The sequence below is a fragment of the Carassius carassius genome, chromosome 4 (assembly GCF_963082965.1).
Source record: "Carassius carassius chromosome 4, fCarCar2.1, whole genome shotgun sequence".
Lineage (NCBI taxonomy): Eukaryota > Metazoa > Chordata > Actinopteri > Cypriniformes > Cyprinidae > Carassius > Carassius carassius.
This window is the reverse complement of record NC_081758.1, coordinates 21843255-21865473: the sequence shown is the minus strand read 5'-3', so window position 1 is coordinate 21865473 and position 22219 is coordinate 21843255. Positions and strand designations below refer to the sequence as shown.

General features: G+C 38.6%; 2 protein-coding genes across 5 annotated transcripts; one reads left to right on the top strand and one right to left on the bottom strand.

Annotated features, from left to right (window-relative positions):
- Positions 1-776: 776 nt before the first annotated feature.
- zfr (zinc finger RNA binding protein) lies at positions 777-15654 on the bottom strand. 3 transcript variants are annotated; one of them, XM_059547893.1, is made up of 20 exons: positions 15524-15654; positions 15212-15293; positions 13029-13311; positions 12425-12569; positions 11931-12155; positions 11370-11614; positions 11025-11225; positions 10468-10771; positions 10141-10334; positions 9957-10076; positions 9701-9846; positions 9455-9620; positions 8469-8680; positions 8236-8386; positions 7728-7869; positions 5065-5162; positions 4116-4211; positions 2796-2907; positions 2454-2551; positions 777-2355 (listed from the first exon to the last, which is right to left on the bottom strand). In XM_059547893.1, the coding sequence occupies exons 1-20, from the start codon at positions 15558-15560 to the stop codon at positions 2173-2175; spliced, it is 3240 nt and encodes a 1079-aa protein (XP_059403876.1). In that variant the 5' UTR covers positions 15561-15654; the 3' UTR covers positions 777-2172. The 3 variants fall into 3 exon arrangements, with proteins under 3 accessions (XP_059403876.1, XP_059403877.1, XP_059403878.1); XM_059547894.1 differs by having other exon boundaries at positions 11931-12152; XM_059547895.1 differs by lacking the exons at positions 777-2355; positions 2454-2551; positions 2796-2907; positions 5065-5162.
- A 494-nt stretch (positions 15655-16148) lies between these two features.
- sub1b (SUB1 regulator of transcription b) lies at positions 16149-19003 on the top strand. 2 transcript variants are annotated; one of them, XM_059542076.1, is made up of 5 exons: positions 16149-16235; positions 17423-17492; positions 17726-17845; positions 18389-18497; positions 18648-19003. In XM_059542076.1, exons 2-5 carry the CDS (start codon positions 17424-17426, stop codon positions 18725-18727), a joined length of 378 nt encoding a protein of 125 aa, XP_059398059.1. In that variant the 5' UTR covers positions 16149-16235; position 17423; the 3' UTR covers positions 18728-19003. The 2 variants fall into 2 exon arrangements, with proteins under 2 accessions (XP_059398059.1, XP_059398067.1); XM_059542084.1 differs by having other exon boundaries at positions 16154-16235; positions 17420-17492.
- The last annotated feature ends 3216 nt before the right edge of the window (positions 19004-22219 follow it).

Sequence of the window (22219 nt, the reverse complement as noted above, 5' to 3'; positions counted from 1 at the left end):
ATCCTGAGAGTAGACTATAATGCTGGCGCTTCTGACTTACAGTCTGTAAGTACCTTTACATATTTAAAGGATTTGCCACTGATGATTCAAATGCGAGTTTTGAAGTATGGAGCAATAAACACTGTGAAGGGACCATGTCAGTCGGAACACAGTTCATGCATGGAGCTCACTTCTAATGATTTGATAATCTGAATCAGGTGTGTTAACAAAGACATGCAAAATATGTCTTTGGGCGAGGACTGGAATTGAGAACAGCTGGTATTGTCATTAAAATCCGTAATTATATCCCCATTGGATGCAACAAATGCCTCATTTATAACGAGTTTTAATGTTTTTTGTCTCTGCGCTCCTGGACACACGGCATCACAGCGTAGTAAGTGGCGTAACATTTCCATCACATACTTGAGGTATTCGACCGATCACAACACACTGGATAGCTGGCCAATCGGAGCACACCTTGCGTTTCAGAACGATGAGCTTTGTAAAAATCGATGCATTTCAGAAAGGTGGGGCATAGAGGAGAAACAATGTACATGTGTAAAATAATGTTTTTTAAACTTAAACCGCATAAACATTTCATTACACCAAATACAAAAAATAATGTTGTTTTAGCAACATCATATGACTCCTTTAATAAGTGAATTACACAAACTGACATATCAAAAGATACTCTTTGATAATATTAAATTAAATCTCCTGACTGAATAGGACTCTTACCTTTATTTCAGTTACACTTCACATAAAGCAGGTAAAAATGAGTGAAAGGGAGAAAAAAATCATTCTGGAAATGTATTTATTATAAGCATTGTAATGCAGTAGTACCTTGACATCGAATGACAAGCATCAAAGGGTAAACCTACATTAATCTGCAGTTACAACACCGATATTTTACTTGTGTCCCTCCCATCTTCTTTGACCGATATTAAACGAACTTGAATCAGAAACCAAAATTAGCAACTATGCATCTATAAATCAGTAAAACAAAATCCATAAAAACAAAAGAACACATTCCTGTGCTTTAAAACCATACAGGCATTTGTTTTTCAAGATCTACTGCAAGATTAGATACAGGCTTATTAAAATGATCATATATTAGAGATCATCATACAGTTATTTGATCACATTTAAGGATACATTTAGGGTTTACAACATTATGAACACAAAACACAGGCAGACCTGGGCCAATTACTATTTCCAAAGCAAAAACAAACAAAAAAATGATTTGACCTTAAAGAACAAGTGTTTACTGTTTGAATACTCCCTTGTGTGAACAACTGATGTGAAATGGACTGGTAACTCAAGATTCCTTATTAAACTTACAGAAACAATTGATAGATGCTTTACGGTATTTTGCCCAGGTCTGATTTCAATGGTCAGTGTCTCCAGAAATGTGATACAGCTACACCACAGAGGCCTGTGAATATCAGCACACTTTACAGCCTTACATCACTTGCATTAAGCATATAGAAGGAACAAGGATCTGAAGAGGTTTCAAGGATATTAATTGACATAAATGTACAAATGGTTAAAAGCAAACCCAGTCTTCAGAATGCACTAGCAATGGAAAATACATGCTTGTATAAATCCACGTCCAGTCTGTCACATTCATCACAACAGGACTATCGCATTAATCAATCGTTTTAGCTTCGATCTTGTGGTTTTAAGAGGAATGTCTTTAAACAAAAAGTTTCAAAAATACCTAAACAATTTATTGCAAAGCAAAGAAAGTCAATGTCAAAAATTACTTTCCATGGGAGACTAGAAGGATAAGATGGATTTTAAAGAAAGAATCTGTTCCATACTGACACAAGTACACAGCTCAGACTTCTACAAATGCATAGTCTGAAGATCGTAAGAGATCTGAAGATGGTGAATGATTACATACATGTGCTGAATGGAGCATGAACTTTAGGCTTAACTTCTCCTGGTTTGTGCACATCTCAAATCTTTATGCCAAGACACCAGACTAAATAAATGAGATGGACCACAGTCTATGCGTCATGGACATGAAGCCAGGTATTTCCCCAAATGGCCATCAATAGGTCATTAACAGATCTTAAAAACATTAATCAGCATGCACAGATGTCAACAGAAAAACATTTTGTATTATTAGACTGAACAGGATTTGAAAGGAGTGCAGGGAAAGCAGGGCAAGTTGTAATGCGGTGCACTTTAGAACCCCTCGTAGTCCTTCTTGTCCTTCTTCCCTTCAGCTTCGAATCCATCAGTCCCGTCACTGTTGTCGCGACGCCTCTTGCGGTTATTCCGTACATTGAAGCGCGAGTTCATCTGGGGCAAGGGGTCCATACCAAGAACCTTGTTAATCTGACGGAACGCCAGCAGCCTCAAAGCAAACTGTAGAGAAAAGAGAAATGCATGATTATGCAATTTTTTGAAACCATTTTTTAAATGGAATCACTGCAAACATTCCTCAAGCAGTTACTGTACATTACCTGAGCGCTTGACGTGATGTCCTCTCTCTGCTGCTCTTCCATGGTAGCCAGTGTATCTGTCGGATTCTTCTCACAGGGGTCTATCAATCCTGGAGCACCTGCATTACACAGAAAAGCAGAAAACGGTGTTAAATTGAGCATCTAGATAAGGGGTCTCCAACCCTGCTCCTGGAGAGCTACCGTTCCGTAGACTTCAGTTCCAACCCCAATTAAACATAACCCAGTCAAATTTAGGAATTCAGTTTTTTCCCCCACTATGCCAGTATGTTCTACAGACACCTCAGAATCAAGACACAGTTTATGGGAATTGTATTAAGACATTATCAGAGCGCCCCATCTTACCAGACAGCAGAATGCCTGAGGAAATGCACTCAAAGACTCTACGCAGAGCATCTCCTGGGCTCATTGGTCCAGAGGCACTGCTGATGGCCTTCTCCACCAGCAGCTCCATAGCCTTAAAGTACACACAGTAACTTCATTTACAGCGTCAAACAACACTTGCTGCCATGATGGCATTTTAAACGGTTTACTTATTATAACAATATTGATGGATTATGAAATTAAGCAGGACTGAAACGGTGATTGTGCTTTAAAACAACAGTGTTAAGGAAGCTAAAGAGTTAAATTAGAAGTAATTAAACTACACCAAGGACAGTATGAAAAGGAGAAAAATTTAAATGGTGAAAAAAAGCCCTAAAATACTGTAGAAAAGGCCTCATACTTTTGTTTGTCAGATTTTATTGCCTATTTGACAAGTTATAGAGAAGCAAGCTTAACAATTAAATCAGGAGTAAATCAGAAAGGAGATCAATTCACAGCCCTTTCAGATGGTAACTGCTACTCATGTGAACATCTGAAAAAAAATTACAAATTTAAATGGCACCTCAGTGATAAAAATCATAGATTCAGATAGCAATTTATTCAAAGTGGAGAAGCAAGTTCTGTGATCCTACAACTGTGATTGTCAACTGATGTAAATAAAATGTCATGTGCTCGGAATAATAGGATAGTTTACCATGACTATGACTATTATTTTATTATTTAAATATACCGTTTAAATCTAGAAAAACACATGCACTATAAATGGAAATGGTTTTCGGTTTTGCATTTTAATCCAACCTCTTATTTAAATATGGTAAACAAAGCTGCTTGGTTTATGTATATAATACATATTTTAAAATTATACTGTGCACCCATTTCTGCCATAATATTGACCCATTTCAAATGTTCACATGCTGTTTTTCTTTTAGTTCTAAAAAGCTCCCAGTCTCTGTGGTGGAGCAGTTATGAAACATTGTCCTTGTAAATGCTTTCCAGCATTTCAGAAATAAATATGCATGCAAATTACAGCAAAGTGCAAGGGTTAAAAGGGTCAATGATCAAAAGGGATTTAAAAAAGGTGAATTTTGAATTGATTTCTTCTGGTAAAGTTAGAGAAGTGGATTCAGACTCCAATTAAACTACCACTAACCCCTGTAAATGCTGAAAATAGTTTACATCCCCATTAGAAATAATTACCATCCAAATTGGGCTTGGTAATAATCTACCCATCTGCAGATCTGCATTGTGTTAATGCCATCTAATGTGACCTGACAACAATTTAACATTTTTATATACTTCTAATATATAACCGTGATGCTCGTCACTGGTCTTTTTACTCACCCAGCTAGGAAAGGCAGACCAGGTGGGTACTCGCTGACAAAGGTCACGCAGTATTCGAATGACAATCACACATGACTGGAGTCCATTAGCCCTAGCCTTCAGTGCAGTGAAGTAAAGAGTAGTTAATGCACAAGAGCTAAAACATACAGTCATACATGGCGGAGTTCAGAAAGAGGTGCAACACTACTGTTCACAATGGAAGCTTATAATTGGTTTAAAAATAGCTGGGCCAATTGGCTTTCTTAAGCTGCCATTTCCAGCAGTATTTTACCTCACCATAAGTACAAGAGTTCAAAGTTTGCAAGATTCACTTGGAAATGGCTCCCTGGTTATCTTGTAAACCCTGACCTCAGTTGTCAGACACTTCACAAACATACATTTCATTTTTACAAAAGATCAGTTTGCAAGAGTAATTGCATAGGAACTGAAGCAGTCAAGGAAATCTGCTTTACTTTGCCTGTGTATTTGCAGAGATGCCAACAACACAGTAAACCAATCAGATATTCCTTTCCTCTCAATCCCTATCCCCAAAGAAGAAAAAAAAATATTAACAAAATAAAGGAAAAACAAAAAACAAAACGAGAAACGCTCAACATGAAAGCTCTTATTGATGAGACTTTATGCAAAGGTATTCTGCAGCCTTATGGAATCATTTTACATGCCATGTATTTAAACTAAACTTATGAATAAATCATATGTATGCAAGGATGCTTAATTTTTTTTTATGATCAGATTAGCTCATATATACAAAAACAGAATGCAAAAAAACAAAAACAAAAATTACCATCATCTCCATATTATATACTGCATCCTTGAATCACTTTTTCCTCCCAAACATCAACTTTGAGGTTTAAAATTTAAAAACAAAAAGACTAAACAACTTAAATGAACAAATAAAAGGAATACATCTCATAAGGCTACAAGAAGAAAGTAAAATGATGTTCCGAACCTGGAACCACTTAGCGTGGCGTAGGGCAGCCAGAGCGTCAAGGCATTTTTGCCTGTCCAAGACGTCCGCTGGGTCTTTCACCATACTCGAGGTTACATCTAAAAATGGATCGAATTGTCAAATGGGGATGAGGAACGGGTGTTTGACCAGGTCAGAGAGACTGCCAAGAACACATTGCCACACATACCAGTCTTTTCCTGATCACAGCTCCCTTTCAAAATATATATATGCATCTCGCATTTCACCCCATATGCAGAATATTTCAGATCTTAACCGCTACACTTGCCATTTGGTGCACTTCTATTTAGTCTGTGGTGTTCTGCTGAGAGAAATGGGATAGGGACGAATGAGTCCAGAGTTAAAAATAAAGGCCTTTGTCTGTCATACAAAAAAAAAAAAAAAAACAGAATATGGCATGGTGATGTAGAATATCATAATTGAAGTTGGAAATGCACTTGTGATTTTTTGGTACTCTGCATATAGTGAGCATGACACTGCTTAAAATTACTAATTAGTCTTGATAAAAACTATATCCATTACAGCCTGTCGCATTAATGCTCTGCAATCCACCATTTGAAATTGTCTGGAATAAGACTATATGGTATATATATATATATATATATATATATATATATATATATATATATATATATATATTCACTTTGGTTTTCGATCTTAGCTGATGTGGTACGATCACAATCCATATAGATCCCTCATATCACACAGGTATTCAAACACATTAGTTCAGAAAACTTTTAAACTGCGCCATTTTGCCAATTACTGATCTTGTTGTTTAGCAAAAAAACACAAAACAAAAAAACAAATAGATTTGTATTTTTCAAAACTAATAAAATCTAATTTTCTAGTATTTGTCATGATGTGTAATGTCGACAAATCGAATTGTAATACTTTTCAAAGTGTACAATTCCTGCACTTCTTAGCATTGGAGGACAAATTCTATTCTTTTTCTTAGGGCAAAAACAAATTGTGGATTCCAATGTCTACATAAGTCAAGTTTGAGATAATAAATGTAGTGAAAATACTTAAGACTATTTTGTGTTTCAAAGAAATCCTCAATGATCCAGAAACATTGGAAAGATAATGAGGAGCTGCAAATGGTACCAGATGCATAAATCATGATTATCTAAAATAGGGATATCAAGGGAGACGTGCAATTTTTACGGTTGAAAGAGTATTTGTAGTGACCCTATACAGTTGCATGGGAATGGTAGGTGTGGCAAAGTGTTTGAAGGTATTCAGGAGGGGGACCTTGGTCAAAAATCCTTCCGGAGCTGGTAGACGTAGCCTCAGATGGGAGACAATTTGCTGAAAAAGCTAGGAGGCTTTGGGCTGGACTTGAAAAGCTTTGGATACATGAAGGCAGCAATGCGTGCTGGCAAGAAAATATGAAGCTCCCAGCAAGAGGATATCACTGCATGCATACCTGTCATGATCGTGTTTGGAGAAGCCCCATATCTCAATGTATACTCCAGGCTGTAAACCCCAGGTCCAACCAAAGATTCCTCTATCAAAGCCTTCCTCCCAAAAGCTGACTGATACTCCCCTAAGGAGCCAAACAGGAATGGTGGCATTGCCGCAAAGCCTGCATTATAGATTCCACCATTTCAGCAGCTTCTTACCAACTGTAACTCGTTGTTGTAAAGGCATGAAAAGACTAACAGGTTATTGATACATTTACTCTATTATTTGGGGAAATGTGGCTTTTTTGTTGTTTAATGCATTTTTACAACTGAAGAAATTAAAAGTAACATTGTTTGAATGCCAAATTTCACCATCTGTCAATCTCTATTCGACTGCTTCTCTCAGGGGAGCACTTTCATTTTGGAGCAGGGGACCACAGAATGGTCGACCTTCTCACCACCAGACAAATAGAAGATTTGTTTCCTGTGGGGACATGGTAGGCCTTCCAACTACTCCTAATGTGTCCGACCCAACTCAAAAATTTCTCATCAGGAAATAAGTTTGTTTGGGTTTTTTTGCACGGAATACATAATACCCCTGACCAAACTCTATAACCCCCCCCCCCCCCCCCCCGAGAAAGAATAATATTATTTGGTTCTGCAGAGAACACAATCCCCTTGAAAACAGGAAACAAAAATGAATCTTACCCAGGACTAACTAGACTTACATAATGCAAACACTTATCATGCTTGTTTTGGGGAGAGCTTCAAGAGCACTGGAGAAGTGTTACAAAGAGAAGACCCGGAGCACCACTGCTGCCATCGGAGATGGTTGGATAAAACCTGGTAGTGTTGAACTCGGCTCTAAAGCAACTTAAAGCCACTTGAACAGGCTTCAACCCTTTTACAGTGTTAACACATTTACACAAATTATTTCGTATGAAGTCTGTAATAAGGCTAGAAAGAGGCACTTTACCTCAGTTGCGTAACTTTCAAAAGTAAAACGTGTAGGTCAATTATCATGTAAGGCCAAGCTTAATCACACACCAGGTTTAATTTGTTCCGCGTTCATATTTTCTCAAAATAAATGCTCTCAAGTCAAAAGCTAAAAACAATTCTGATATCATTAACTTGTAGCACCATCTCCACAGTGCCAACAGATGGGCTCTTTAGGTTGTCAAAATCAGCATGAAATATTAATCTGATAGGTAGTCGGTTAATTTGAGCGATGTCTTTTCCAACCTCCATCCCTGGTGTTTTCCTCTCGGATGACAGGCGAGGTGAGGGTGATGGTCACCTGCATCTTGGGCTCAGCGGAGGAGGCAAGGATAATAGCAGCCTCTTGGATGGAGCCTTTTACCTCATATTTCTCCGGAGCTACAATCTGAAAAACACGGGTTAGTAGAAAAAGTTTCAACCCTCTACTTGAGATCCAGCAAACCCTGACTCACAATAAGAACCACCCAGTAAAGCAGTGGTGTCAAGTCCTGTTCCTGGAGGGCTAATGTCTTGGAAAAAGTTTAGCTCCAATCTGCCCCAACACACCTTTCTGATAGTTTACAATCACTAACAATCTAGTTCAGGTATGTTCTATTTAGAGTTGGGTCTATACGCTGCAGGACAGCTTTACTCCCAGAGCAAGATTGTAAAAAACACTGATGAAAAGAAAAAAAAAAAAAAAAAAAATTTAAAAGGAAAATCTGTGTGCTGATATAATATTATAGCAGTTTTCACTGTATTGAGCCAGTACCGTAAGCTGTTTGGGGAGATGTTCCACAATTCGTGTTAGCAGACTCTTGGTTGGCTTCTCAGAACAGAGGAGGACTAGGTTGACATTTTTGTCTCCTCGCAGAAGCAGCCCTTTGGCGAGAACGCCTACTCGCATCACGCCTTTCAGCACTCTGCAATGCACAAGGGATCATGTATTGCTTTGCCCTTTTCTTTCTCTCTGCTTTAAGAAACATTAGTGCGCTCTTCTCCCACCTGTCTTTGGGAGGCTCTTTCTTTTCTTTGTCCTCTTCTTTGCCCTTCTCACTTGCATCTTGGTCTGTGATGATGTCGGAGACAAGCTTAAGTGCTCGCTCAGTGATTGATACGATCTTTTGGATGGCCTGGAGCTCATCCTCTGAAGGGTAAATAGCTGCATGTTTGGTCATCACATAACGATCATCTGAGGAATCAGGGCGACGTGGAGGCTGCAACAAAAACTAGATGTTATGAACCAGTTGTGATGAACACAATTTAGTAGTTGATATGGAAGTGAGAACGGACCATTCTCAAAACAAATTCTTGCATATGTCTGTCATTGTCATTTTTTTTGCAAAAGCATCTAATCATACTGTTGTGCAATACAACTAAATTTCATTTAACAATTTCACTTATTTACTAATAACTCAAAATAAAGTAAAATCTGTGTAGACCTTCATTATCAATTCTTTCCAAAAACACACCATAACTTATTTACTAACTAGTCAAAGTCTTTTCAAAGAGCTCACGCTCTTAGTTGATCAAAAATTTAGTAAAAACGGCAATGTTGTGAACCATTACAAAAATAAAGAACTATTTTAATGTATTGTTATAAATAAAAAAATCCAGTACAAGGAGCCATTAATGTAACTCCTGTCATTTTCAGCAGCCATTATTCCAGTCTTCAGTGTCACAATATGCTGATTTTGTGCTCAAAATCTTATCATCATCATCATGTTAAAAACTGCTGTGCTGTTAAATATTATTTTGGAAACCAAATTGTGATAGTTTATTCCTATGATTCTTTGAGGAATAGAAAGTTAATTTCTTTTTTTTTAACTAGTCTCTCTCACTTTCTTTTCTTTTTTTTCAATCAATTTAAAGCACCCTTATTTTTCAATAAATATCTTGCTAGTTTTTAAAATGGGTAGGTGTACCTCAAACACAAATAGCATATTTTGTCAAATTCAGCCGTTTTCACAGTAGTAGTACTCAGGACTCACCACTGGTCCTTGTGGTTGAGGTATTGGCATCCCAGGCCTCACTCCAAGCAGACCAGGAGGACCAGGTGGACCCTGTGGATAACCACCATCAGGCATTCTGCGCCTTTCATCCCAGTGGTGCTGATCTTCCTCCATACGTCGCCAATACATGTCCTCTTCATAGCGCCTGAAAACAAATCACAATATATAGGACCTCAAAATACTCGTGTGTAGATAATGATATATTGGTGGAGAAAAGCGTCACACCTCATCTCCATCCTCCAGCGCTCCTCTTCTTCACGTCTTCTCCAATACTCTTCCTTTTGCATCTGCTTCCTCATCTTTTCCTCTTGGATCTTCCTGGCTCGGATGCTAGGTTTCACTTCAACCTGGAGATCTGGGTTCACCTTTTTCTACAAATGGCAGAAAATACAATCAGCAACACTGACATAATAGAACAACGATTTTGATTCTTCTGCATTTATCATAAAAGAACCACCGCAAACAACAATCACCTACTAACCTTATACTGCAGTCGATGTCTCCTTCCTTTCAAATGCATTTCTTTGGCATTCGGGTCATTGAAACTGCATTCACACAGTTTGCAGTGGAATCGGATCACCTTTCCTTCATCATTCCTTACCTGAAACACATTTTATTGTTTGCACTTGTTTGAAAATGGCTAATTGTATAAAGTCTTCTCATACCTCTTCAACATAGTCATGTCCGACTGGCTGAACATCACTCTGCAGGGCTGCAAGTGCTGACTGAGGTGACAGAGGTTCAGACAATTCATTCTTTAGGTCCGCTGGTGGTGCAGAAACCGTGGACTGTGCCGCCTTAGCAGCCTCCATCTTGGATTCCTCATTTTTAACAGCAGTGGTCTGCAACTTGTTTCCACCTGTTTTATTCACGCAAAGCAAATATTGTACAGTGTTATACTAAATTTTAAAAAAAGGAAAAATTTGTAATAAAATGAAAATGTTTTACAGGATCGGTCCGAGAACAAATAACATTGATTCAGCAAGACATACCAACAAAGTTGATCTTGGGTGTGTTGACCTTCTTGACAGAGGAGCTGTTGACAGAGACACTGTTGGGCACTGGGCTCTTGCCCTGTAAAGCTGAAGCTGCCGTGTTGTTGACCATGCTGCCAGATTTTAAGTAAGAGGCAGAAACAGAGGAAGCAGAGAGGTTGGACGATGTGCTTGTGGAGCTGTTGATGTTGGAGCTGGCAGATTTATTGGGAGCCGCTGTACTGGAGGTGGAGGACTGGGAAACAACACTAGGCTCTGCGGATGGTATCGGCTTTCCTAGTTTGGTATGCAATTTCACAACCTACAGGAAAAGAACACAATGATGCACATGTGATCTACATCTTACCCACTATTATGAAGATCACATTTTGACTTATGTAATTGCAAGTTGTAACGGTATGGCATCCATATATCTTCAAACAACTTTCTGCTGCATATCAGAACAGCACCTAAGAGGCCCTCTCTACAACGAAGAGCCAGAATCATACCCATTCAAAAATGGTGCTGCTGAAGGCAGATTATTATTCGCCGAGATCAGAGAGCGACTCATGTACCTTCTGGTGTTTGGCTCCTCTGATGTGTGCAGCGTAGGCATCGGCTCCAGTACAGGAGACGTCACAGAGCTCACAGCGTAGCTGATTCTGTGTGCCGCGGGTGGAGCTCCCGCCTCCACTGCTGCCACTGCTGCTCTGTGACACTTTCAGTGCAGCTTCCTTCTTTTTGTGCTTCTGACCCTCCAGATGCTCCTTATAGGTCTGAAATAAAATGTGATAAGATGTGTGCAACAAGCCATGCAAGTTCACCTAACCATTTGTTATGAGTATCAGGTAAACACTAGTGTATGGGCCATCAGTTACACATAATACACAAACAGCAATAAATACATTCAAATAAAATACCTGGGGTCCAGCACAGCTGATCTTGCAGACGTCACAGTAGTGTATCTGTGGTGGTTTAGGAGGCTGTTTAGGTTTGAGTGTTTTGTTCTGCAGGGGAGTTTTCTTGGTAAAAGTGCTGCCAGTCCATGCAGCAGTGGCTGCTGCGGCAACGGCTGCCTGTTTCTGCTGCTGTTGCTGCTGCTGCTGCTGATAGTAGGAGGAGGCAGCCGAATACACTGCAGCTTCATAGCCAGAGTATGAAGTTCCTGAATATACAGAGATGAGCGATCATTGGCCACAGTACAGATGGAGACTGACAGGACTGCACTGTAAATCTTCAAGCCTAGTTCCTGTAGCTCAACTGGTAGAGCATGACAACAGCAATGCCAAGCTCAATGGTTTGGTTCAGTATTATTACTAGAATAAAACATTTCACTTGCCTTCAGTCCATTTCTGCTCAAGCACACTACTCAACTACCTTTAAATGAAAGCTTAGTGTCTCCGGGGCACAGAGTGCATTTCACAGTATCACATCAGCGTTTTGAGAATTCAACTGAGAACATCGGCAAATGTTGTTCTTACCAGAGTATGTGACTGCATTGGTGCTGTAGGTGGGACTCTGAGAGTATGACGGGACTACAGAGGCAGCCGCCGCAGCTGCGACCGGCTGTACAGCGGAGGACACTGGGTAAATGGAGAAGGTTGAGGTGGCAGGTCTGGGGGTGGCTGGCTTTATGGCTGTAACCTGACGCGTTTGTTGGGTCTGGGTGTATGGAGTGGCACCTTGGCTGTATCCAGTTTTAGCTGCTAATGGGAGGAGTAAAACAAAGTTGTACTGAACATTACAAACCATTTAAAGGGTGACCTGTAGAGGATTACTAATTTAATTCTGTGCCCTCAAATTGCATTTCTTTAAAATACTGGAACTGGGAAAAAAAATTCAATCAAATGTTAACCAAGGCCTTTCACATTTGGTAATAAAAAGCAATACTAGATAATTTTATGGAAATGTTCATACATTGGTCATTTATTGGAGAATTTCTTCCCATTTAAATGGCAAGATGTGTCAAGCATACCTGTCTGATAGTAGGATTCGGCCACCGTGGGTTGTGGCTGGGCTGCTGCAGCGGCCACAGCAGGTGTAGCCACAGGTTGCTGGTAGTATTGTTTACTGTCATACGCTACAGCCGGAGCTGTGGACCGCACATATGAATAGGAGTCCTGCAACAGTAAACAGAAGGCTTGTGTCTTTCCTTAAACACCGGACATGGATCCGACTCTTAAAATTGATAATGCAAAAGCATAGAAAGATACATCTATATACAAAATTGAGGACAGTAAGACTTTTGGAAAAAAGCCTTTAATGCTTACCAAACCTGCATTTGTGTTATACAAAAATTAAAACAGAAACATTTTAAAATGTGCTTTATTCCTGTAAGGGCAAAGCTGAATTTTCAACATCATTACTCCAGTCTTTAATGTCACTTGATCCTTAAGAAATAGTTTTATTTAGTGCAAGAAACATCATCATCAATGTTGAAAACAGTGGTTTTTATTCATTTTATTTTTTTTCAGGATTCTTTGATGAATAACTAAATGAAGAAACTAAATCTTTTGGATGTTATTAGGGTGAATTTTGATCAGTTTAATGTAAATGGCAAGTCTGCTCCATTCTTTTACCTGGTAGTTTTGTGAGGTAACAGGAGGTGGTGGTGGGGGTACCTCCGGCTGTCTCTGGGCATACCCGTAATCCGTGGCAGCGTGGGCTGGCTGGTATCCTCCATAAGCACCGGCAGTAGCTGCTGCTGCTACTGCAACCGGTGCAGGCCTAGCAACAGCAACCGTGGCAGCTGTAGGGGCGTAGGCTGCCGCCACCGTGTGTGCCGCCACAGGTGCTTGATGCACAGTATAGCTGGCCACTGTAGTGGGGTGGGTGTACGCTACCCCAGCGGTCGGCTGCTGACTGCAGAACAGAGGTCGAGAGGCTTAGATGACACTGACATCTTATTTATAAAAAAACAACTGGACCCATACAAAGGCAAATAGCCTAAGTTAGCAAAAAATGTGATACAACATACAAATTCTAATCCAAAACCTAAAAATTAAAATAAAAATGCCATCATGCATCAACTCCAACAAACAATACTGCTAGATTGCTCATTTTTACACACAGAGAAAATTTAAAGTGTAATTTGTCTAAACTGAAAGGGAGGACAATTCTGTAGATGATGCACTTAACAGTAATGACCCTCAATGTAATTTAAAGATATTCATGTTAACATCTAACTCGCGCCATAACAGATTATCTTGGAGATAAAATCATATTAGTCTTTCCTGATTGCTGGATTTAATGCACCAAATACATTGGCTTGACAGAGAAGATACATGTAAAGGAAGAAATTCTAATCAGTTACGGATTAAATGAATTAGTACAGCATTTTCTTGGTAAGAGGCAGACAAAGCATCACAACTATCTTGAGCTTCAACCAACATAAACCACACCAAATGCATCCATCTCGCATTTATTTAAAAGGTGCACTTTCAGAAAATGGGCCAACATCGGTCTAGCTGAGATAAATCAACAACTTCAGTCTACTACTGCTATCCACCCATGTAAACACTTCCAAACGTTCAAGCTCATTGTAATGCTGACAACCTGTCAGGAACAGCGAACACTAAACTGATGGAAAACTGCCCAGAAACATGATCCAGCTTAAAGAAACTAAACATCAGGGCTATTTTCATAAACAGAGGCACGTTCTTTCAATGCATGGCACATAAAGCCAAAATCCCCAAACATGAAAATTAGGATTACTTAAAAAGAAACTTAATAACTTTAGAACGTCAACCTAGACCAAATTAACCCCTTTAAAAAGTGTAGCAATAGTGACATTCAAGGAGTCCTTGAAGGCGTTCGTGAAGAAAGACATCGCCCTTCCCCACACATACATGCATACAATTTGTCAATTATTCCGCTGAAATTTAAATCTGACTTTAAACGAACTAAAGTGTCAATATGACTTTATAAACGGTGTTGGGCGACACTGTACATTCGTTTTTATTTGCGTTTCCGTCTTCAAGCGCTTGTGTAAGGAGATCGTTGAGCTGGACGCTCATGCGCAGATCCGCTCTGGTGCAGGACTAGAGAGAAGACAGCTGCAGTCTGCTCGCTTTACTCTAGCTGCAGAGGCTACATTCACAGTTTATCCAGACAGACACGTCAATATCACAATGAGTTCACAACAGTGTTAATAATATCTTTAATAAAAAAAACCTTGCGTTATCGTGTTGCAGACAAAAACCGATAAAACCAGAGATAAGCGTCGTGTCTGTTTACGAGGCAACTCGGTCTGATATTAACGTAAACAATATTTATTAAACCCTGGCCATTAGTTATAACGTCAACCCAAAACTTACAGATATTAAAGCACCCATTTATTTCAGCTATGATCACACGGGTTTAAAAGGTGCACCTGTGCTCGGTCACCACGCCGGATGTTTATACAAGTAAAAATTGATTCAAATAGCGGTATAATAACCTCTTATTTGTGGCTTATCCAGTGATTTATTTTATTCGCAAGTAGCCCTCCCAAAACACCAATAAAAAGAAATTGTCAATATCTCTCCCTAGCTAAATAAAATAAGACACAGATAAACACAATGCATTACTCACTATATTTACAGAAGCATTTAACAAAGCATGTTAACAATAATGCATCATTTCCACTCCAGCCGTTAAAGCTTAGCCAATATATAGCCTCTCTCCCCTACCCCCACCCGGACCCAGCAAGAAAGGCAGGGGGGCCAAACCCCACTGTAACAGCACCATCACCGCAGCTCCCACTAAACACCTCGGCCCTCACCTGTACTGGGCCGCAGCACCATGGGGAAATCCAAAGTAGTTGCCGGTGGCCATTTTGACATCTTCACCTAGCCGGCTGGGCACTGAAAAAAATAATAAAAAAAGACAAGTTCACGATGGGTAAACGACTGTGTGCAATGGCATCCATGATAAAGAGCCAAATCATGCGGAGGAGGAAAACACGCAGGAGAGACGACGACGAGATGAGCCCGAGCGATCCCCGCACACCCAAAACACGGTCTCAATCACATCCTCTCTCGATTAAATCGCGTCTGCTGTCTCAGCGTGCTTTTAAAACCCCAATTTTACTCACCATAGGTGAAGGAGTATACTGGACATATGGGAATCATTGGTTTCTCTATTCTCTTACGAACTGTGACTCGTAACCCTGCCTTTTTATATGAGAAGCCGTGCCAGGATCTGGCGCTTACCGCGCATGCGCGTTTGAACCTTGCGAGAAATGGGAAGTGTAGTTTTTCTTAAATCCATTTCAAGGTCGCTGTGTACAACTTTTAATCCAAAGACACACAATTAAGGTAGTTTTGGCCCTAATTTTGATTCGGAAGTGATATAAGACATGTCAATATGATATATATAGTCATGAACTGTGCTGTCTGTATGACAGTACTGCGGTGAAAAGGTGAAAGATAAAATTAAGCTACTCTTTTCATGTCTTAAGAGACTGAGATAAGATACTTTAAAATAGGGTTGATAAAAACACTGCACGAAAACTACGGAGGGCAAAAATCCGGAGAAAATTTCCACCATCATCCAACAAGTCTTTTATAATCATATAAAAAATAATGTATATTTATATAAGTTTAATTAACATCCCTACGTTAAACAACAGGCGTGTTTTTACTGTGGTGGTTTACAATCTACGTAGTGCTGTCATTGAAGACGAGACAACTACATTTCCCACAATGCCCTCTGACACGTTATTAGTCACGTGGTTGGTTATATTGTCGTCGACTTCCCGCCGCTGAGCGTGACTGTCTGTTATAGCTCACTGCACAACCTTCAACGTAAGTCCTATTCAATTCATACTTAACCTAAGAGTAAACCGTCTGTTTTAGACACGCACTTGTTAAATAAGTGCACAGCCATGTCGAGTCATATAAAGACAAGTTTTACAAAACTGCTTAAAATATGAATGGCTGTTATTCAGGGCCTATTTTCCACCTTAGTTTTGGGATGCTGAGGCCCCTGATCTCAGCCTCGTTGATCTACACGAGTTAGTTTTGGTTTAAAAACCCAATTAAGCAGTTTATTATACAATCGTCCATTCCCGTATATAGAGGCAAATCGGTAAAGCTAAGTCCTTATTGATCGGTAAAACGCCTCAACTCTGTCTCTTGTTTGATGGATCTTTTCGACCAAGATGAAGGCTTTCGATCGGCGGAAGCGATGGTGCTGGAAGATTTTAAAAATCAATGTGAAATTCAAATACGCTAGATAAAAAAAAATTAATAATAATAAAAACAACGTATTAGGTCTAGGAAATATGCGTACAAGGTTTTTAACCAGATTTAATTTAGTACTTTTGAGCATCCAACGTGTCTTCTTAAATAAACTAGTATTTCAGTGGTTATAGTAATTTCTGGGAATCTCACAATTGGAATCTATTCCAGAGAAAGTCTCGAAAATTAATAAAATCTTAAAATAACCACCCAGGGCGTCTGTACTTATGTTTTCTCCCCCAGCCATAACAATATGCTTCATATTTGTTAGTAAGCAAACTATTACTATTGATAACTATTTGTTCTGAGGAATCGGTTAAGTGTTAATGTCTAGAAACAACATTGTGTGACTCCTGTGCAATGATGACACATGTAGCTAATGTAGTGAATATATCATTTGATATTTATATGATTCTTCTTCTATTATTATTATTATTATTATTAAGAAACTAAATTTTTGTAGTGTTTATGTATTTAACACATACATTGTTTAAAAAAAAAACTTCAAGACCGTTTATTTAGATTCTGTTTAGCAGTTAGTATATAGCACAGGTTTTCACATCAAAGGCCCCTTGGTAAATAGAGATTGAGCAGGGACCCCCTGTTATATATTTGATAATGCTGAGCTAAACTGGGCATATTCCTGGAAAACAAATGTATGTTCTCTACTGAAAATAAGTTCCATAAGTGGCTTCGAGGGGGCAGTGTTGAAGCATATTTCCCATTAAATTGTACTTGTTTTTGTTCAGCAGGATGCCTAAGGCTAAAGAAGTGCTGTCTTCCTCTTCTGGTAGTGATTCAGACAGTGATACAGAAAAAAAGGTATGAATAATATTGATCTATAAATTAATGCATCAAAATTAATATAGCCTTTGCAATTGGAAAACTAAGTTTATGCTGCTTGACTTTATTTAACTTGAAATGTTAGAAATTAGCAGTGTCTACTATATTTAGTGTTTTTTTTTGTTTTGTTTTTTTAAGTACGTATTTAATCCTAAGACGTGCTACAGCACTGAAAGGTTTTGTTTATTTTTGTCTCCTTATTTCTACCAAAGGCCAAAAGAAAGAAGGCCAGTGCTCCTGAGAAGCCTGCTAAAAAACAGAAAAGTGGAGAGACCTCCAAACCGAGCGGCTCTGCTAAAAGTGACAGAAACAATGAAGATAACATGTTCCAGGTGGAGTTTTTCAACATGTACCGCACTGTCAGGGTTTATAAATGACAAAATGACTGTTAATTATCCCATATAGAACTGCTTACGAAATAAATAAATAAATGCATGGACATTTAATATTGATTTAACATTAAATAATCTTACTTGTAGATTAGCTTCTACTAAGAGCAATAGTGCATTAAAATCCAATTTATATATTATTATTATTAATCTGTAGTGCAATTTTACTTTTCCCATGGACTATGCCGTTTGCTTGCATTTATCTGTAACAAGTCTCTTAGTGGGTTCTTGTTATTCTGGTTTATTTAAGGGAAAAACACTATAATATCTTGGTGGTTTTTTAATTGCATTAGAGCTACAGAATACACATAAAGATTGCATAAAGAATATGCAAGATTCTGAAATTCTTTCGCATTATAACTAGCAATTTCTGCTATTTTTGAGTGTTTTGTGAGGTTTTTTGACCGTGTTAAAGTATAGTATGATTGATCGTAGAGCTATTATTTACTGTCCCTGGTAGCTCATTCATGTTCTGATATGTGATAGATTGGAAAGCTGAGATACGTCAGCGTCAGAGATTTTAAAGGCAAGGTTTTGATTGACATTCGAGAGTACTGGATGGACCAAGCTGGTGAGATGAAGCCTGGAAAAAAAGGTAATCTGGGGGCTGTTTATATATATATTTATTTATTATTATTATTTTTTTTAGTGTAACAAACATCTTTAAGTATAGGTAAAATGTTCCTGTGTGTCTTACTTTTGATTATTGTGCACCAGTTCATCAGTTGTATTGATTTCCCCTCAGGCATTTCATTGAATCCTGAGCAGTGGAATCAGCTGAAAGAACAAATGTCGGACATCGATGATGCAGTTAGAAGATTGTAAGAGCTCCTTGTGCTGCGAATGGTTGTCTGGTTCTTTTTAGAGTTCCATTCTTTGGTACATGGGGACTTCCACAAAATCTTTCCTGTTTCAACTTGTACGTATATGTATGCTATTAAATTTGAAGAGACTTCTTTAGTTATGTTATTGTTAATTTCCAAATGTCTGCTGTTGGTTGTTGTGTATGAATAGTGAGTCCTGACTGTGTGACTATTTTATTAGTACAATAGCTGCATTGTTCTCATACTCTGCCTACATAATAAAGGCTTTTTTGGTTTGAAGTCTTTAGTCTGTCTTTTTGATTGAGTATAAAAATATTAACCATGTTTTGATTTATTTGTAGTTTTCCGTATAACATAAAGTACATATTTTTAATCTCAAAGTTATTGTGATCCCAACAATAAAACAAAGCAGTAACGCATGGCCTAAAATGTAGGCGTTTGGCACTTTATGATGCTGCTTGTGTCCAGTCCTGAGTGCTTGTGTGTAATTGGCTTGCCTTCGAGTGGGAGCAGGAATTATAATGGTCCACACGCTCACTCAAACATAGACCAGACTCCAGAATAAAAAACAGCCCTTTCACTTGATCGTCCAGAAGAGCCATCTTGAATCAATTGCATTTGCTGTCTAAATGAAATCACTCTTGAAGCATGGTAGCCACTCTATTGCCAGCACATCTTTCAGACAAAATGGTTTATGGTGTTGCGTGCAAATCAAGCATTATTGGAGTGGTTTCTGTAAGAGGTAACCATAGTACAAGCAGAGGTTCATACTGTGAATAAATATTTATAAAATTGTGTTACTTCTATATTGTTTATACATGTTCTTATATTAAGTATCAGCTGTATTTTAGAACTGGTTGACCGAACAGCATTTCTAAATTAGACCTTTAGTGCAATAATGGTACATACACACACACTTCAAAATGTGGATGTATTCATATTATGACTTCCTTAAGAATCAAATGCATCCTAAGGTTTGAACGTCAAGCTGTGCCTTAAGAGAAGAATCTTTCTTTTTCTGTTGCACTTCGTGGTGGTGGTTACTATGGAGATCACTTGCAACCACAGAGGTTCATTTTAGTTCCTGAGAGGGAATTATTTTCCTGTTCTGACTGAACCAGCTTTTCACTCCAACGTCAATTCTGTGACCAAACGCTGACACATGAACTATGAAATATCAAGAAATAGCAATCTCTAAAGCCTTGAGTATGTTACATACACCTTTTAGTGTAAAGCTAATGTTAGCATGCAAAACTGATCAAAAGAAAATTAAACCTTGAGTTGATAGGCCTGAGTTTGGTTTGTTGTTTGTGTTTCTTTATCAGATTTCATATTCATTATCAGTTAATTGTCGTCTTACTAAATTTTTTATATACATTAAAATGGACCATACACATTCATATTTGTATTTTTCAATTCAAATTCAAAGAATTGAATTGAATATTTGTATAAATTAAAAAAAATACAAATATCATTAAAAAAAGAAAGGTATCACTAGGTGGCACCAATGCTCCAATGCTGAAATTAAATTTCTTCTGCTAGTTTTTGGACAATAAAACCAAAATCAACCTGTTAATGTTTTTAACTATGACACAAATGTCTTCTTAAAATGATTGACCATTGTAGAATACAAATTTCCATTTTATAAATGTTAGGTCTTTAGTTCTACATTATAACCTTTCTATCAATATGACAATTCCAATACCAGTCGGCATGTTTGTGGCTTACTAATGTGAATTTCCTTTCATCAAATGTTGGTTGTTGATAGGAAAGGAATTAGTTTTTTGTGAATTTGCGTCTTGGCAGTGCATCAAACACCGTTAACGCATGCGAATTTCCTTTCCTATCAGTGTGTGTTGGATATTTCATATGAACACATTGAACTGAGTGATGTGGATGTCATGATGAATCAAATTAATTTGTTCAGTCAGAATGTGCTCCAAGTTGTACTTTGGTTCTGTCAACCTTTTAATGAAAGCACAAACACAGGGCGACCATCTGTCCACAAAACAGGAATTGATGGAATGTCCCCGATATCTGGAGGCTCTTTGAATCATCCATGCAACATCCACCTTCTTGAGATTTCCTGTACATCTCTTTGATTATGGGGGACTATATTTTAGTTTCTAAAAAAAGGGTGCAGGGTTTGGGGGCGTGGCTAGGGTTGCCAGCTTCAGAAAAGGAAGATAAGGGACAATCTTGGTGTGTGTGTGTATTTCATTGATCATTTTGTGAAATAAAAGCCTAATCTCAGACATTTTGGGTGATTTTGAAATCCTGGTAAGGTGCATTTTTTTGGTCCAAAAAGAGGACATGTTCAGGAAAAAGAGGACGTATGGTCACCCGAACTTTGATGCTTTTATAATGGATGGAGGAATATGTAGAACATCATGAGAAAGAGAAGACGAGGGGGTGTGTTGCACTAGTTTACTAGTTTTGGAACAGTTTAGGTCACAGATGCTCCAAAAGTCAGACATCTGCTTCCATTTGAAGGGTCTGCTGTGAGCCTGGCGATCAAACATTGGTGTCTGTGGTTCTTGGACTCCTGCTCGTGTCATTGAGTATTGCATTGCATATTTCAGCACTTGAAGTTTCAGGTTATGTTTACATCTGGACATGGGAATATGCTGGGGCGTGTAGCTCATCTTTGAGCTAATATCAAACCGGCGAGGGTTTTACAGGAGAGAATAACGCATGAGGAAACCCTTTCAGCCCAGTTTTGATGGATGTCCCCGCCTCTGTTGTTTTACTCCATGGTGGCTAATATAATGGATACTGTTTCATGGAAGGAATTTGTTCTTCCATTGAGATGTGAAATGCATATTGATTATGGGGCGCCTTGAGTTTCCTGTCCGTGACAGGGATGATACGTATTGGCTGGAACCCGCTTTGGCTGTGAACTACAGTATGACAGGATCTTGCCAATTTGTCTACAGTTGAATTATCTTTACAATGGACAAATGATATTAAGAAGTTTATAGGCCAGACCTCATCCCTACTCTTGACCCTCTGACAAGGATAAAATCATTCTTCTGTAACACGTCAGAAGAAAAACAAGTCCACTTAGACTTCACCCTGGCTATAGTGTTCTCGCTGCGGTGCATTTCTGCCAAAATGTACTGTCATTCTGTGTATAGCACTAAGCATAGGCCTACAATTAAAAAGGTGAAGGAGAAAGCAGAAAGTGTGTTGGTATCCTGGCTGGTTCCATGGAATGTCCAGTGAGTGTCAGTTTAATAATGGTTGAAGTTGTCTTTGGCATGGATAAGTTCTGCTTACATGTGAGGTCAGATTGGTGAAGCTGCCACAGAAGTGAAGATAGATCAAAACAGACCCTCATTCATGATTAATGAGTATAACCCCAAAGGTGGCCAATGAATCAAGCATGGGGATGAGATGAAATGTTGCTTTGCTGACTGTAATGATAAAACAGACATCCAGAAGTCCCAGCTCATGCAAGATTCCATTTGATCACACTTTCCTCTACAGCTTT

What these genes read in the sequence shown, in the direction of transcription:
- sub1b (XM_059542076.1), top strand. Translation starts at nt 17,424, where the DNA reads ATGCCTAAGGCTAAAGAAGTGCTGTCTTCCTCTTCTGGTAGTGATTCA. An exon ending in ACAGTGATACAGAAAAAAAG is followed by an intron (nt 17,493 to 17,725) that starts GTATGAATAATA and finishes TTTCTACCAAAG; the next exon opens with GCCAAAAGAAAGAAGGCCAG. An exon ending in ATGAAGATAACATGTTCCAG is followed by an intron (nt 17,846 to 18,388) that starts GTGGAGTTTTTC and finishes GATATGTGATAG; the next exon opens with ATTGGAAAGCTGAGATACGT.
- zfr (XM_059547893.1), bottom strand. Translation starts at nt 15,560, where the DNA reads ATGATTCCCATATGTCCAGTATACTCCTTCACCTATG. An exon ending in TTACCTCACAAAACTACCAG is followed by an intron (nt 12,570 to 13,028) that starts GTAAAAGAATGG and finishes TTACTGTTGCAG; the next exon opens with GACTCCTATTCATATGTGCG. An exon ending in TCAGCTGTGCTGGACCCCAG is followed by an intron (nt 11,226 to 11,369) that starts GTATTTTATTTG and finishes ATTTTATTTCAG; the next exon opens with ACCTATAAGGAGCATCTGGA.